The sequence below is a fragment of the Cylas formicarius genome, unplaced genomic scaffold (assembly GCF_029955315.1).
Source record: "Cylas formicarius isolate icCylForm1 unplaced genomic scaffold, icCylForm1.1 PGA_scaffold_3__17_contigs__length_32017465, whole genome shotgun sequence".
NCBI classification, from domain to species: domain Eukaryota; kingdom Metazoa; phylum Arthropoda; class Insecta; order Coleoptera; family Brentidae; genus Cylas; species Cylas formicarius.
The window spans coordinates 31,806,082-31,822,900 of record NW_026844326.1 but is presented as its reverse complement, the minus strand read 5'-3'; the positions used below and the strand labels follow the sequence as shown (position 1 = coordinate 31,822,900).

The 16,819-nt window shown below is 39.1% G+C and overlaps 1 protein-coding gene across 1 annotated transcript; it reads left to right on the top strand.

Annotated features, from left to right (window-relative positions):
• Nucleotides 1–220: 220 nt before the first annotated feature.
• LOC132700198 (HEAT repeat-containing protein 6) lies at nucleotides 221–15,689 on the top strand. The gene is made up of 11 exons (XM_060667384.1): nucleotides 221–643; nucleotides 694–1,140; nucleotides 1,192–1,520; nucleotides 1,573–1,693; nucleotides 1,745–1,920; nucleotides 2,518–3,197; nucleotides 4,241–4,476; nucleotides 8,319–8,497; nucleotides 11,905–12,139; nucleotides 12,910–13,209; nucleotides 15,398–15,689. The coding sequence occupies exons 1-11, from the start codon at nucleotides 494–496 to the stop codon at nucleotides 15,653–15,655; spliced, it is 3,111 nt and encodes a 1,036-aa protein (XP_060523367.1). The 5' UTR covers nucleotides 221–493; the 3' UTR covers nucleotides 15,656–15,689.
• The last annotated feature ends 1,130 nt before the right edge of the window (nucleotides 15,690–16,819 follow it).

Here is a 16,819-nt window from a genome sequence, read left to right as displayed (position 1 = left end):
TTGGCGCAACCATAACTCTTTATAGCATTCTTGTCCCGTCTTTCCATTCATTCTGTATCATGAGACGTAAGCGATACTGTTTCCGCGATAATTTTGAAGCTACACCTGATGTACCTAAAGTAAACAATTATGAAATGGAACAACTAAGCGTTTGCGCATTTTATTTGAGCATTATTTCAAATCTTGTCGATTTTTTTTGGTTTGTCTAATTTTTTGAATATATCAGTCCGGCAACGCTGTGCGCGTATATGTCATTTGGCTAGGTGATTTGCATGCATTCCTTTTTAACTCTGCAAGACATTGGAATAACTTTCAAGTTTTGTACGAAGTCCTTATAAGACGTAAAGCCTTTATATTTGGAATCTGCTTGGTTTCCCGCAGTTAGCGTGAAATATGTAGGTTTCGTCGGAAATGGACGAATGTCCCCGGAAGGGGTACTTAATTAGAAGAAAATAAAGCCATTTCCTCAACCACCAAACTGTCAAATGGGATTATGAAGACGGCGGATATATTTAATAATCTTTGTTTAAAGATCGAACAATTGCAATCGGGTCGCACCGAGGTTGACAGGAATATAATCTCCAATACGCTCGATGGGTTAAATTCTCTTAATTACCTGGACAGCGTGGTGAAAAACCCGACGGTAAATGTAACCCGATCGAGAGTTGGTGTATTTACTGGGTATGTTTATAGAAAGCCGTGCTGCTGGTGAATCAGCTGTGCAACTACGTGCCGCCCGACGACGGTCCGCTGATCGCGAAATGCTGCAAGTTCGTGGTAAACGTGATAAAGTTGCAAAACGTCAACATCGAGGGCAGGACGTTGACCGTGTCGGTTCAGTGGGGCCTTCGGGCCCTGAGAGCTAACGACGGCGAGGTCGCGGGCGACATTTTGGCCGCGTTGGAGTCGCTCGCGCGGAGCGCCGCCCCGAATACCTCGCTGATTGACGGCGTAATCAGGGAAGTGAGCGCGTTCCTGCACCATCAGGGGACTCCGCGCGAGCGGGTCTCACTGGCGGCGCTGGAATGTCTCGGAGCGTGCGTCCTTGCCTTAGACGACCGCTCATCGTCGAATTACCGCAGGTGCGCCGACGTTTTTTGCCGTCACCTGAGCGACGCGACCAAATCGTTGGATTTTGAGGTTAGGGTAAGTCGGGATTCGGACGCGGGACGTCCTTCCGGTCGCTTTCAGGTCGCCGAGGTCTGCTTGACCGGCCTGCGGGACGTGATCGCGCGCCATCCCGACTATTTACGCGACGACCTCGGACTAGTTTTGGGCATCGCAAAGAGCTACATGGTGTTCGGCCTCAAGGACGTCGGCTTCGTCGAACCCGCGCGGCTGTTGCCGTCCGGGTTCAGCGTGCCGGAAATTTCGACGACGGCGGCACGCGAGAAAAAGGGGGGAAAAGTGACGAAGCAACGGAAGCACCGCGCATCTGTAGACAAGAAGGAGCGTAAACTCGACGGGCAGCCGGGGGCCTACAGGCCCGCCAACGTTTCGTTGCGCCACGACGTCGACCAGTAGGTTTATTCGCGTTTGAAAAGGCGTCGTTTAATGGTTGAACTGTTTCAGGGGCGCGAGGACGAGTGATTCCGATGTCTCGGACTGCGAAGGTGGTCGATTCGCGAACTTCAGTCGCAGGAACGCGCAAATACGGTGCGCCGCCCTCAGTTTGTTGTACCACGCGGTCGGGGTGAGTGAAATTCGGCAGTCGGTGTTGGCGAAACGATGACAGTTTCCGTAGCGTACCGACAAACCCGTCATGTTCTCGTACTGGGCCTGCCTAATGAACGGCGGGCCCCACACATTGACCATGTGCATCCTGAAGGATCCCTCGGGCAAGTGTCGGATCGCCGCGTTGAACGTCCTCCTCCAGCTGCTCAACATGGCCAAGGCGTATTTGTGCCACGCGGAATACAGGTATTTTTTTTAGCATCTTCTATATATTGTTTTATTTGGTGCTCTAAGAGTTGCAAATAATGATCTCCAGTTAACTTTTGATCTATAAATATTGGACCCACACCATACATTAATTGATCGGTACCCCTGGGTTTTTATTTCGTGTATTTGCCTAAGGATTATTTAAAGACCCCGGGCTATGACTTTTATTTTAGGCATTTTTTGGATTATATTCAAGACCGTGAAAGTTGTACTCTTTTGGAATAAATTCGTAAAACATATGGCCAATCGGTTCAAACAGTGTTCTAGGCCGTATCAAGAGTAACGATTTTTGTATTTACGGTTTTCGTCTATCACATACGCTGTTCGAGATATTTGAAAAAATCCATATGAAAAAAGCAATCTTGTTAGTATAGGTAGATCAATTCCTAGGACGGTCCTGGAATGGTTACGTGTAAGGGTCTAAAGAGTAGGCAAGGTTAATCACGGGGTCGGTTGTAAAATCACATATATTTCTGGTCGAAGTATACATACGCAACCATATATCCGTATAGTGTGAAAAATATCGTTAAGACGCGTGTCCGGCTCCTTTTTAATTATTCGATCGATATTTTCAAGCGCGAGGGGCGGATCGTTCACGCCGTACTCGGTCGCCCTCGGCGTGACCTTGTCCGACCTTCATCGGACGCTGAACCTCGCCCTTAGCGACGTCTCGGTGCCGGTACTGACGCAGGCGCTGAAGTGCGTCGCCGCGCTGGTCCAGTCGACGCCCTATCACAAAATGGCGCCCGGAATGATCGCGAAACTGGCACGGAACGTGCGCGCGCACGTGTACCACAAGGACACGTCTGTGCAGGTGCTCGCGCTGATCGTGATGGGTTGCGTGCTGACGTCAGAGCCTACCATTCCCGAAACGTTGAGAGTCGTCGTACGGGGCGTCGACTCGCGTCACACCGACGTCGGCGTCGACGGCATCGTAGTCGACGCCGACGCTTTCGAATTCGCCGAGTTTTCCGACGATGACGGCGACGTCGAAGAAGGCGGGACGACGCCGTGGCTCCTGAAGCGATGTCTCGCCAACTTGGAGGCGGACGAGCAGGTCGTGCCCGCCCCCGTCAAGCTGGAGTCGCTCCAGGTGATCTCCGCGATGACCCAAAACTATTTCGCGCAGTTGACGGCGCCCCATCTGGCGGCCATCGCCGCCGTCCTCGCCAAGGCCCTGGCGGACAAGTACGGGGACATCAGGCTGCACGCAGGGCGGACGGTGGATTTTATCGGACAAGCGATGCAACGTGTCGGTCGGTATCGTCGTTTCTTCAATACTTTGTTTTATGTTTATTATTAAGCCGGGTCCAGTCGGGTAAAGTCTGTTCATACATATAATACAGTGACTAACTGTACTTTGCTTAGAATTTAATTATTTTTTTATTTTTATTTAATTAAAATAAAATTACAAATTATGTTTATTACCTATTTAAATTACTTAAAATTATTCACATACACTTCCATAAAGTGGTTCTGTCACATTTAACACCGGTTTCATCTTTTTCAAGCCTCCTAATTAAGATATCTAATGTAGGCACGCTTTGTTTCTCGTCTAACTGGTAAATTTTACGCCGTGTTATATCTTGATCACTTTCATCTACACTCGAGAAAATGTCAGCGTCGCTTCTTTTTTTCCTTGCTGAAATGGGATTATTCACAATTTTCCATGTGGGAATTTTCGTCAATGTGGCCGTTTCTTCTAAAGATGCTTGCTTGCTGGCACCACTTTCAATGAGAGTCAAACAAACATTGTTTATAACTTCCTTAGTCTCAATAGAATAGTGTTTTCCACATTTGGGCGGGAGCATCTCCTAGACTCGTACATATTTTGCATAATTCGCACACAATTCAACACACGCTGTATTACACACGAAATAAGAATGATTACTAATAAACTTAAACTAAGTAGTATACCAAACCAAAGAGTATTAAACACAGGTAGGTATAAAATTATTTTCTATTACGGACCACAATTTTACCTGAATTTAAATTCCGAAACTTTAGGTAATAATCTTGTTGCATTGTATGTTAATGACAACCCTTGGATAATCCCATTCAAAAGTAATTGGTCATTTTCTTATATTTATGAACAGCCCATACCCCATGATGCACCAAGATGGACTCAGACACAGATTTCTTTGCCACTGTCCTATAACAGTAAACTATTCTAAATAAGGAAATAAAAAAATAAATTCTATGGAAGGCGTCGAGGAAACAGGAACCTTGCAGAAACTTGTCAGAAAATCATATCAAGGAGTAATGCCGTGCTAGATCGCCGTTTCACCTGTTCTTGCAGACCCGGAACCGAATTTTGGGGCCGTCGAACGTCGCCTCCAATTTTGGGAACCGCTGCTCGCGGGTCCGCTTATTTCACTCCTACAGGACGAGACCCACGCGAATCTACGCGCCGTCGGCTGCGACTGCTTGGGCAGCGTCGGTCCTCTCGTGTTTAATCATCTGCCTCGCAGCAGGCAAATCTTGTGCGTCACGGTGTTATTCGCTTGCGCCAAAGACGAAGACGGAACGGTCAAGGTTAGATTTTTTTTTAAACAATTTTTCACAAGCTACTGTAACGCTATTTACAAATCTTGTGGATTTCTCCTGCGTCCTCAAGATCCGTCGCAGGAGGAATCCAGAAGATTAGTATACAGTGTGTCCAAGATAAGGATGCACAGCATGGGGATCTCGGAAACTATAAGAGATACAGTGTCGGTTAAATTAGACAAAAGTTGCGCATTTTGATACCGAACAAGATCCCGTTTTACAAATTTGAAAATTCCAAGCCGTTCCGGAAATATCCGAGAAAAACCGAAATATTGCGATTTCGTTTTTATTATTTTTTAAAGCTATTTGAAAAGATATGAAAAAACGGAAAACACTTTTCCATTGGCACTTTTTAATCTCTCCAAATTGACGTTAACAAATTTTCATTACAGCGTTTCGATTCCATGGAACCACCATCAACTTTGATTTTTCTTATGGGACGGAAAAAAAGTACACACAGTATTAGGTTGTGCTTTTCATTGCGAATTCAACGATGTACGATACAATACGGTTACTTATGTTTTTATCCAGAAAAATGGCTTTTTAATACATTTCTAGTATTTTATTGTAGTAGGCCATGAGATCCGAACGATGAAAGGCAAAAGAAAATGGTTGACAAGTTCGAGTTAATGTGTTTATTTATTTACTAACTCTAACTGTTCATTTAACATAACAACTAAATCCAACAAGTTAATGAAAAACAAATTCTATAACAAATTTTCGAATAAATGACCTCCATTTTCTAGGCATAAGTACGCCCGTCTCACGGTAGACTCCAAAACACGACTTAACATTTCAGGAGTAATTTTATTAAACGCTGCTCGTACTGATTGACGTAATTGTTCCTCGTTGTCAAAACATTCTTTGAATACCTCATTTTTTATGTAGCCCCATAAGAAAAAGTCCAAGGGAGTTAAGTCCGGGGACCTTGGAGGCCAAGGTGTTTCACTGTAAGTCCCAATGTATTTTCCATCAAACCGTTCAGTTAAATATTGGCGAACTTCTCTGGAGTTATGGGCTGGGGCACCATCTTGTTGGAACCAGCAGCCTTGCACAGCGCCTAGCGGTAAATCATCTAAGGCATCTTCTAAATCGTGCCTCAAGATGTCAAGGTACCGCTCGGAAGTTAAGGAATTATTATAGAAAATAGGGCCTATAATCTTGCTACCAAAAATCCCACACCAAATATTAAACCCAAAGCGAACTTGATGTCTGGATAGTCTATTAACACGTGGATTTTGTTGCGACCAATAGTGTGTATTGCGCCTGTTATAAATACCGTTATTGGTCACCATACTTTCATCAGACCAAATCACTTTATATGGAAAATTAAAACTCTCATCACACATCCTGGTATACCACTCACAAAAATGTCTACGTCGTTCGTCGTCACCCGGTTTTAATCCTTGACATATTCTGAATTTGTAAGGCTTAAATTCATTTTTCCTTAAAATAAACTGAGCTGTAGATTTAGCTACCCCATTCTGGTCTTCAATTTCTCTGGTAGAAGTTTGTGGATTTTCGATAACAGATTGTAGAACAATGTATTGGTTTTCTTCATTGGAAGGTTTTTGTCGGGATAATGCAGGCTTCTTAAATGATCCATATTCTTTCAGATTAAATAACAAACGCCGAAAAATACTCTTGTCAGGTTGTCTCCGCTCTGGGTATTTGTTAGAATACCTACGCTCGGCTTCCACACAATTTCTTTGGCATCAGATGTAGCAAGACAGCATATCACATTTTTCTTCGTTTGTAAAATTACCTCCCTCCATGGTAGAACAAAATAAATTAGAAAAAGACAACAACAATAAAAATACAAAAACAATAACTAAAGGAATAAACTTATGATCGACTGATAACCAAGACAAATAACATTAATGTGTCATTGAAATTGACTGGATGTCATTTTGTCATGGCCTACTCCATTTAAATGCTGAAATGTATTAAAAATCCATTTTTCTGGATAAAAACATAAGTAACCATATTGTATCGTACATCGTTGAATTCGCAATGAAAAGCACAACCTAATACTGTGTGTACTTTTTTTCCGTCCCATAAGAAAAATCAAAGTTGATGGTGTTTCCATGGAATCGAAACGCTGTAATGAAAATTTGTTAACGTCAATTTGGAGAGATTAAAAAGTGCCAATGGAAAAGTGTTTTCCGTTTTTTCATATCTTTTCAAATAGCTTTAAAAAATAATAAAAACGAAATCGCAATATTTCGGTTTTTCTCGGATATTTCCGGAACGGCTTGAAATTTTCAAATTTGTAAAACGGGATCTTGTTCGGTATCAAAATGCGCAACTTTTGTCTAATTTAACCGACACTGTATCTCTTATAGTTTCCGAGATCCCCATGCTGTGCATCCTTATCTTGGACACACTGTATAGCGCGTTATTTTATTTTTGGTCCCTGGTTTCTGTCTCGGAAAAAACAATCGTTGACTCGCGACGTATTAGGATTTGTAATGGGTAAAGATTGGTTAAAGATAATATAGAGTGCTCTAAAAAGTATGAAGCTGCATTAATCCTTCACAGGAGTCGTTAACTCTCGGAGAACTCTGGCAATATGATAATTGGGCACTGTGCAGCACCAACACCAGAATTGTCCACAAAATATAAACCCGTATACACATCATACGCGTTGTCTAGATACTGGGGAGTCTAATAAACCATATTAACGCTTTTTTGAAGGATTTTATTAGTTACATGTATTAGCGAATATAATAAAATCTCAATTAATAGATAATAACAAACACCAAGAAATTGCCGAAATGTCACTAGTAAAAACTGTCAACTACAAAGCTTCTGAAAATAACATAATATTTACACGTGCAGATATAGCTATCGATCTCCCAGAATATATTTAAGAAACCATCAATTTTCTTAAACCAGAACTTTTCCAATGTATCAAACACACGAGACAAGTCAAGGAAGTAATTACTAACTCCACACTATTTAGTGACAAAGATAAGTATTTTTTAACAATTATGAATCCATGCCGATTAGGCCAGTCGTGTTTTATGTAACAGCTCCAGCAGTCAAACTCTCAACAAAATTCGTAAATATTTTAAGTTCTACACAGATTTTATACCAAAATTTGCAAAAAAAAATGCCTTTATCAAATTCATTTGATAAAGGCACGGTGTTGCCGAAACGGCTGTCATTTAAATATATTTATGTGAAAATCTGTTCTTATTTAACTATTTTAAATGGATTTTCATCAAGTAAAAGCCGCTTCAATGCAAGTCTAGATTCTAATTATGCTACACACTTAAACACAGAAAAACGAATTTTTGACGACAATTTTGACATTTTACATACAGCCACAAAGAGTAGTAAATTAAATTTATTTTAAGCCATGGAGATTAACAAAATGAAACATTGAAATGTATCGCTTAACGATCAATTAGATTTAAATACCTCTCCTTTATTGAACTTAAATTCTCACAACAACATTAATTATGGTTTTACTGTCATTTTTCGGTATATATAGTAGCCGGTAGTTTGTAAATATTACATTTGATAAAGACACGGTTTTGTCGAAACAATTGTCATTGGAATATATATAATTTCGTGAAAATCTGAATTTGTAGTTCTTATTTATTTTGATAAATAAGAATATTCGTAGCAATGTGTTGATGCCTCGCTACTGTTATACGTTTTGTTACTGTCGTGTCGTCTTCTGTATTAATATTAATATTTGGGAAAACCAACGTTTGTCGTACTAGGACGTTCAGTCTTTATCTATCTATTTAATTTTGTTTACGTGAATCTTATTTTATATCGGGCGGTTGGAACGTTGGTAAAAAAATAAATATTGTAAGGGTGCCGCAGTGCGTGCCCTCGCCATATGCGTGTTGTACCCTTCTCTGAGAAGCGATCCGGGTTTTGTCGAAGACACCGCCGCGGTTATCCACCAGGCTCTCACGGACGACAACCTGACGGTTAAGATTAAGGCTTCGTGGTCGCTGGGCAACTTGAGCGACGCCCTCGTTTTGAACAGGTACGATGGCGTTTCGCCAACTTCTGATATCCTGTACATCAAAGTGTCGAAAAGTTACGAATTACGAATGCGAACAACATTATACGTAACAGTGTGGTAAATAAACAGAACAAAATGTCAAGCATCAGAAAAGGGGGCAGAGAATGCTGTATTCATTCGTTCATCACAACACGCCAATGAACACTTGGAGGACGGGAAATTTGAGAGAAGCGCGTATAAGAAAGAAGTTGAGACATAGTAAAGAAATTATTAGTATGAATAATACTTGTAAGAAACCATGTAGGTGTTAAGAAATTAAAATTATATTAAAATGATCTAAGAAATGCCGAAAGTGCGTCACTAGTGTCCTTCACCTCGAGTATGTACACCGTGTGCCAAATAAAACGATCCACTATGAGATCTGGAAACCTAAAGTTTCCTACAAACTAACCAAAAGTGTCCTCCGACACCATTTTTGTTATTTTAAACGGAACCCCCTGTATATTTCGACATTTTTCGAATTCTTGGTTAAAACAAAGATCGCTTTCTTAAGCAACGTAGAGTTTAGACAGAAATTGGGTTTATGTCTTTTTTTTTTCATATTTTGATTGCCCCATATAAAATTGTGTTGTGACGCTACTGATGCAGGTATTGCAACGAAAATTTAACCACGGACTAAGTTTGACAGATGCGCCTCAGCTTATACAGGGTATCCCAAATAGGTGGTGCCGTTTTGCCGAATTCAATTAACAAAGCCTCAAGATTTTCAAATATTTTTATCAGATATCAATTCCAAGATAAAAAATAAGGTTAATATATAATTTATCTTATGTTTAAATTTTACTTACTTTTTGAGATATTCCATATTTAAAGTTGCACACATTAGGTCACGCAATATTAGGTATTTTTCAAATAGTATCCTACGATCCTACTTCTTTTAAAGATATAATACTCCAAATATGCTAATAAAACCCATTGCTAACAATACAGATTAATAAAACTTCAGAATTCATATTTAAAGAAACATTTAGCTTGATTAAAAACATCTAATAAAAAAATTAATCATTAAAGTTTATAGGCTGATTAATCAAGGTAAAAAATTTGAATAAATAAATATAAAAAAAAACTAAAAAGTGTTAATTCATCGGCATCAAGACAATAAGGATTTATCAAAATGTTTAAAAATGTAGTTGGCTATGACATCACAATCTTTTTTTTTTGACGATTGAGGTATAAGCAAATTTGACATTTCTGTTTGTTTTTGTTGATTTTCATATTTCTATTTAAAAAGTTCATAGTTATCTAGTTTTTTGTAAGTATATATTTTATTTGTATTTTAAATAAGTTATAGTTTTTTGGTTAACCTATAAACTTTAATTATTTAATTTTGTTATTTGGTATTCTCAATCAAGCTAGATAATTACACAATTAAATGTTTCTTTAAATATGAATTCTGAAGTTTCATTAAATCTGTTAAAGTGTGTAGTATAGAGTCGATTTTTCTCAAAATCTCCTCGTATTGATGGACACCCTGTATTGTTAGCAATAGGTTTATTCGTATATCTGGAGTATTTGCTATTTAAAACATACCTAATATTGCCAGCAAGTGACCTTGTTTTTTGTCCTAGAATTGATATCTGAATAAAAATATACGATGTTCCATCTAAAAATCTTGGTACGGTACCACTTATCATCTCCTTCGTCTCGTTGTAATACCTGGATCAGTAGCGTCACAACACAATTTTAAATGGGGCAATCATAATGTGAAAAAAAAACACACCCTCAATTCAAAGGTAGACGGAGTTTACTTTGTCATAAAAATATGAAATGTTTTTCCTACAGGTTTTTACTTGGATAAGGCACTGTGGGGCGCGCATCAAATAAAAATTTTCACTTATCTAGAACTTGTTATTTTTATGATGAAGCTTAAAAAATGTTAAATGAGCGATACACACCAAAAACCTGAACTGTTAATTTTAATCTATATGGAGTGGTCCATAATTAATGAGGAATAGGGCACGGATCTGTAGATTCCAGACGAAAAAAAAAAAACAAATACCATGGAATCCAAAACTTACCCTATAGCGCATTAATTATACAAAAGTACTTGAAAATCTGCATCGTTGACCTAGTAAAAGCCTGTAAGAATAACATTTTGTGTTTTTATGAGCAAGGTAACCTCTACCTTCTTAGGAGTTACCAATTTTGTTATTAATAAATGTCAAATGTATTAATTGAGCACCTTAAATAATGTTGATATACAGGGTGACACAAGAAAGTGGGAACAATATAACTTTTGAACGGCTTGAAATAGAGATTTCAAATTTGGATGGCTTAATATAGGCTGAATGTCCATTTTTTAACAATATGTAGTCAATGCTTACACTTCCGGTTTGAGCGGAAACGACAGGAATTTTCGAATTTTAAATTTCGCAACATATATTTTGTGTAAAATTGTGTCTAGGAGGCTGTGGCCATTATAATAGTATATTATGCAACAAGTGCGGTAAACGGCATTTGACTCACGAGTTTATTTGACACGAGCGGAGCGAGTGTTTAATAAACGAGTGAGTTAAAAAGTTTACCGAACGTGTTGTATACTATACTTTTTCTACGACCGTTATTTTTTTAAATAGCACCCTATTGGGAACAAAAACTTTTTAAAACCGGTACCTTTTTTGTAACATTTTGACACAAAAAAATTCAAAATACGTTAAATAATAATATCACAGGAAGGAAAAAACAGATATGTAAATATATTTTTATAAAAACAAAATATTAAGTTATAGTTTCCCACTTTATTGTGTCACCCGGTATATATTAGTTAATTATTATTTAATATTTACTGGTGACTTCTGTATAGAAAGATAGAGGCTGCCTACCGAAACAATAGCAGTTGCACCTGGCAATTTGGCTTGCGAGAAACTAATATCTAGGCGACTCACTTTTTTCCAGAACTTAAATCTTCTAGTTCTGCAGGTATATTCGATCGCCTCCACCTCTGCATAGAGGTACATACTGAGTTGAAGGACACTAGTAAGGCAGTTTTAATACTAATAATTTCTTCATCTTGTCGCAAGTTCTTTCGGTCTCCTTTCTTTCTTGTACACGCTTTTCTCACGCAATTCTTAAAATTCCTGTCTTGTTGTGTTGTCCCTTCCTTAAAATGAGTACACCATTCTCTTCCACGTTTCCTGATGCTTGACATTTTGTTCCTGTACACAACTACCTACAAAGGATTAAAAAACACTATAAAATGCGACGCTAAACGTGGAAAAGTGTTTTTTGAGCAACTAGAACATATTAAATTATTAATTAAATTAATTGTTTATAAACTAATATTTCTGTTTATTTATCTATGATCCATGCAGCAACTTTTCGACGTTTTGCTACCATCTCGGACGTTCGATTTCCGATTCGTTTTCCAGCAAATCGGACGACGGCGCCGAGACGTTGCCCGACGTCCTGCTCCTCAAACTGCTCGAGGTGGGGGTGCGATGCGCGTCGGACAACGAGAAAATCCGTACGAACGTGGTCCGGGCGATCGGGAACCTGCTCCAGCTGGTGGACGCGAGGCTCGCGCTTCGCGCCGACTTTAGGGGCGCGTGCGAGCGTGCCCTGACGTCCCTGGTCAAGAATTGCAGCAGCGGCTCCAATTCGAAGGTAAGACGAGATAGGTTAACTCTTACTAACTTCCACAGGCCAATGTAATACTTTTTATAAGATCTGTTCGATAAGGTTTGATAAAATTTTAATTAATAAACGAATATGTTTGGATCATATTTAATTGAAAATGCTCGATTTTATTAAATATAGTGTGCAATTATTATTTTTTTTAATTAAATATGTCATATTGCTATTATTAACACTTTGCTATTTATTTTAACTGTTCCATCTTGCGTCGGTTTTTGCTTAGTCGAAATTGCTGACGTTTCGCCAATCATCTTGTTGGCTTCCAGAGCTTGACTGAAACGGGGGGGGGGGGGGGCTAATGAGGGGTATGAATACTGTCTCGGATGACTGATTCTCAAATTGGTGACCTGGTGAGCCTAGTGGATATTTTTTGTCCGGTCTCTCCAATGTATTCTTTGCCGCATATGCGTGAAATGCTGGAAACTCCTGGCATCTCAAATGGAATCTTATCTTTGACGGACCGAAGATGTTGAGAGATTTTTGGACAATTATTATTATGGCAATACTTTTTAATTCACTTGAAATTTTCCCTAGAGAAGCGAACTGGCCCCTAGTGCTTTTATTTTTGAAATCATACAAAATTTCTCTTAGCCCTGATGAGGTAACAGTTTCGAAATTTAATAAGCTTGAGCGTATTTTGCAATACTTACCCGACCAATCTTTATATCCATGGTCCTGTCCTAATACCTTTCGGGGCAAAAATTTTTCTATACGCTCCATCTGTCTCGCTCTATTTTTAGGTTAGGTGGAACGCGTGCTACGCGCTGGGCAACGCGCTGAAAAACCGTGCCCTTTATGACGTGCTCGACGGCGCTGCCTGTCGTCCGACGGTATTCGCGACGCTGACCGACCTGGTGGTCGGCTTCAAAAACTTCAAGGTTAGGATCAACGCCGCGGTGGCGCTGGCGTCGCCACCGGAACGCGCCCATTACGGCCCGTTTTACGTATCCGTATGGGCGTCCATGTTGAAAGCGCTCGAAAACTCGCAGAACATGGACGATTTCAGTGAGTACAAGCACAGGGACCACCTTATCGAACAGGTGAGGCAGTTGGTGGAGACACCACATAATATAAGATTACGGATTGTGCAAATAAATATATATACGTAGTGCATTCAAAAAGCAAGGCGAATTTTGCAAATGGGTACATTCAATCTTCGATATACAGTCGAAACTCTATAGAGCGAAATTGAAGGGACTGCTTTTTCTTCGTTATGAAGAGTTATAGGCACTTGAAAAATAACAATACGCATATGTGTTCTGTAATATTTAATTATTTTATATACATATTTTAACATCTACATAGGAACATTTTATATAAACATTTAAGAACTACATTTAATGTTTCAAAAAATCGGTCATTTTCTTTTGAATTTTTTTAGTATGCCAATACCCATCTCGTTCTTTGGCTCATATTTTCACCATTTCTTCGAGAGGGGCATCTTTCCCATGATATATAACAAAATTCTCTAGCAGCTTAACTGAATATAGGGCTTGTTGAATATTGGTGCTCCCCGATCAATTTCTTCATCTCTTTCTTCCTCAGCCTTTCTTGTTTGTTGTAATATGGCTTCCTCTGTCAAGTCTGCTGTTGTATGCAAATCCCGATCTATCACCATAAAATCTTGCAATTCCTCACTTGTAAACGTAATTGTTCTTTAAAACTGCTTTATCCACTCCCTTAGTGGCTGATCATTTTCCGCATTCTGTCTCAGTAATAAGTCCTGCATGACGATAGGAGTGTTGTGTTAATGGAAAATTTGCCTTTGGGCTCGATCATTTTCATTAAAATGTTTTTCCTGTATCGACTCTTAATACTTTTTATTACGTCGTCAACAGGGTACTTTTCTGATAGTTTTGGCCACGTCTTCTCCAGCCAATCGTTAGTGACGTTTCTGTCGACATCATAATTTATACTATGTCTCTGTTTGAATTTCCCCAAGTATCCTTCCGAAGCCTTGAAATCGATAATGCCAAGCTATTCAACAAACTTTTCTGCTTTTAGTTTTACGATAGCGCCAGAGAGTGGTACATTTTTAAGACGTTGCTGTTGGAACCACTGTTGGCTTACTTAGTTTTTTACTGCCTGCCGCTTCAGCGTGAATAATTTTTCCTTTGCGCTTCCGAATCGTGAATACAGTCGACGGTGTAAGTCCGTATCGACGTCCCACATCACTTTTCTTTTCTCCCCGTTCTATTTCCCGAATTAAAGCACCTTTATCACCTAGAGATAAAATTTTTCGCTTACTCGCCATGCTCGCCGTACTCGCTAAGTCAAATTAGAACTGATTGAAACAATGGTGTGCTTTTATATATACCGATAAAGGCATTAACATAATCGCTTATTACCAGGACGACCAGGTTCTCGGTAATTAGATTATTAGGGTAAGGAATTCTGAGAAGGTAAGAGATTATATTAATTACAAGTCGGCCTACATTCCTTACTTTGTTACCCGATGTGCCCTTTTTATTTCGGTATAGAGAGTGAGAACTCCGTTATACAGAGTGGATTAGTACACAGCTTTGTATTTAGACCTAATAGGACAACAAATTTTGTTCGTAGTACAAAGTATTTCGCTATAGGGAGTATGCACCGTAAATAGTTTTTGATAAAAATTTAAAGACACCTTACTTTTTGAACACACCTCGTATATATGGAGATATTATAGTTATCGAATTAGATCTATTTTTAATTTTACTTAAACGATAACGAGGTGCACGCAGAAAACGGAGAGTTTCTTGTAGAAAAGTTGTGAATGTGTGATTGTAGAATATACTTTGTCTTGCATCATTCGAAGACCGGAACAATAACGTCGGCATGATCCGCGATAACTCGAGTTCAATAGAGGTAATGGAATTCTAATCGCTCTTTTTTGGAGTCTAAAGACCCTAATGCGTGGCTAGAATTTACCGATGGTGTAACTGCATAATTTAGAACGGAACAATGCAAAATAGGACGTCCATACTAAGGTGTTTTTCAATTTTCCAATTAAGATTATCGCGTTATCGCGTAAATTGTTACACCAAAACCAAGGCTGAGCCTTTAGCTCAAGCGCCCATAAGTTCATTCTTCCAATCCAATGAAGAAAAGTAGCCCTAGGACAGATCCTTGTGGAACCCCATGTTTTGCACCTAACTTATTGTGTTCGATTTTTTAAAAATACGATTCAAAAAGTAATAATGTAGAAAATAGTTGATAATTTTGACCTTTTATTATTTATTATTGTAGCTGTGCATCGGACTGGCCCACCTGACCGTCGTTCTGACCGTCGACGATTTGGTCGCATTGGAAGAGTTGCTGAGGCTGTACCTCGAGGTATTTAAGGGTCACGCGCGCCGCGTGCTCGACAGACTGGTGCCCGAAAAGTCCAGCGAGCTGTTTTCCGCGTCTTGTTACCTGGACAACCTGCGCACGACCGGAAACCTGACCGACGCCCAAAAACGCGTCCTGAAGGACCTTCTTGACGTGTTCCGAACCGAATTCTAACGCCTACTTCGCGAATTAAATTATTTTTATCCGTCCCGTTGTTTTTTTTTTTAATCTTCGAACCTTTAACAAGCTCATTCTACGTGCATGTTTTTAAATAACGGTCCTGCTCTACATTCCACATGCATAAGCGACAGTAAAGAAAAGACCTTAAATGTTTGACTGATAGCCAATGTTGTCAAGTTGCACTCTCTCTCCAGTGTAGGCATTTTTTAAATAACGGCGCAATCTACATTTTAACTTCGAACCTTTAACCGGCTCTTTATACATACATAAGCGACAATAACGAAAAGACCCTAAATGTTTGACTGATGTCCTTTGTTGCCAAGTTGCACTCTCTCTCCCGTGCACATATGGTCAAACAATGACGAGCTCTACATGTTATCTACGAAAAATTGACTGCCTCGTTCTTCCTGAATGAGCGACAATAAAGAAAAGGCGTTAAATGTTTGACTGAAGTCCAATTTTGTCAAGTTGTGCGTACTCCGACGATTGCCTAATTTTCGTTCAACTTGCTATCAATTTTCACTAGAGAAGGGAGAGAACGGGAGATTTTTTTAAATTTAAATTATTTTAAAAAATGAATATTTTTTTGGTCTAGTTTTCTGGAAAATTTCTAGGGTGGTCCGGGAATTTGGGTTTTTCATGATTTTTAATATTGGTTCAAATTTTATTATTTAAAGTTATAATTCTCAGAAACTTGAAATTTGCTTTATTATACCTGCTATAACGTCAGGTAACTAATGAAAAATACGCACTACTTTTGGGTAAATGAGTATTTTTAAAAAATGTTAGCTTCCACATGCTATCATCGAACCTTTGACATTAATAAGGGACAATAAAGGGAATGAATGCGTTAAATGGTTGATGGAAGTCCATTGTTGCCAAGTTCTCTCTTCATCTTTGAACCTTTAGAATATATTACTAAAAACAAAACTTAGGGTTTCAATTTCCGCAATAGGATCTGTAACCCCGTTTTATTTTCACCTAAAGATTAATGGGATCTAAATATATTTAGGCAAGTAATAAAAATAAAAAAATACTAAAAATTAGTTTAAAACTTTTCACCTATTTACATTGGCAATTGATAAAATACTGTTGGCGTGAAAGTACCATCCAGGAGGAAGATGAAACAATGCCGACCGACTAAAGTCAAAGTCTATT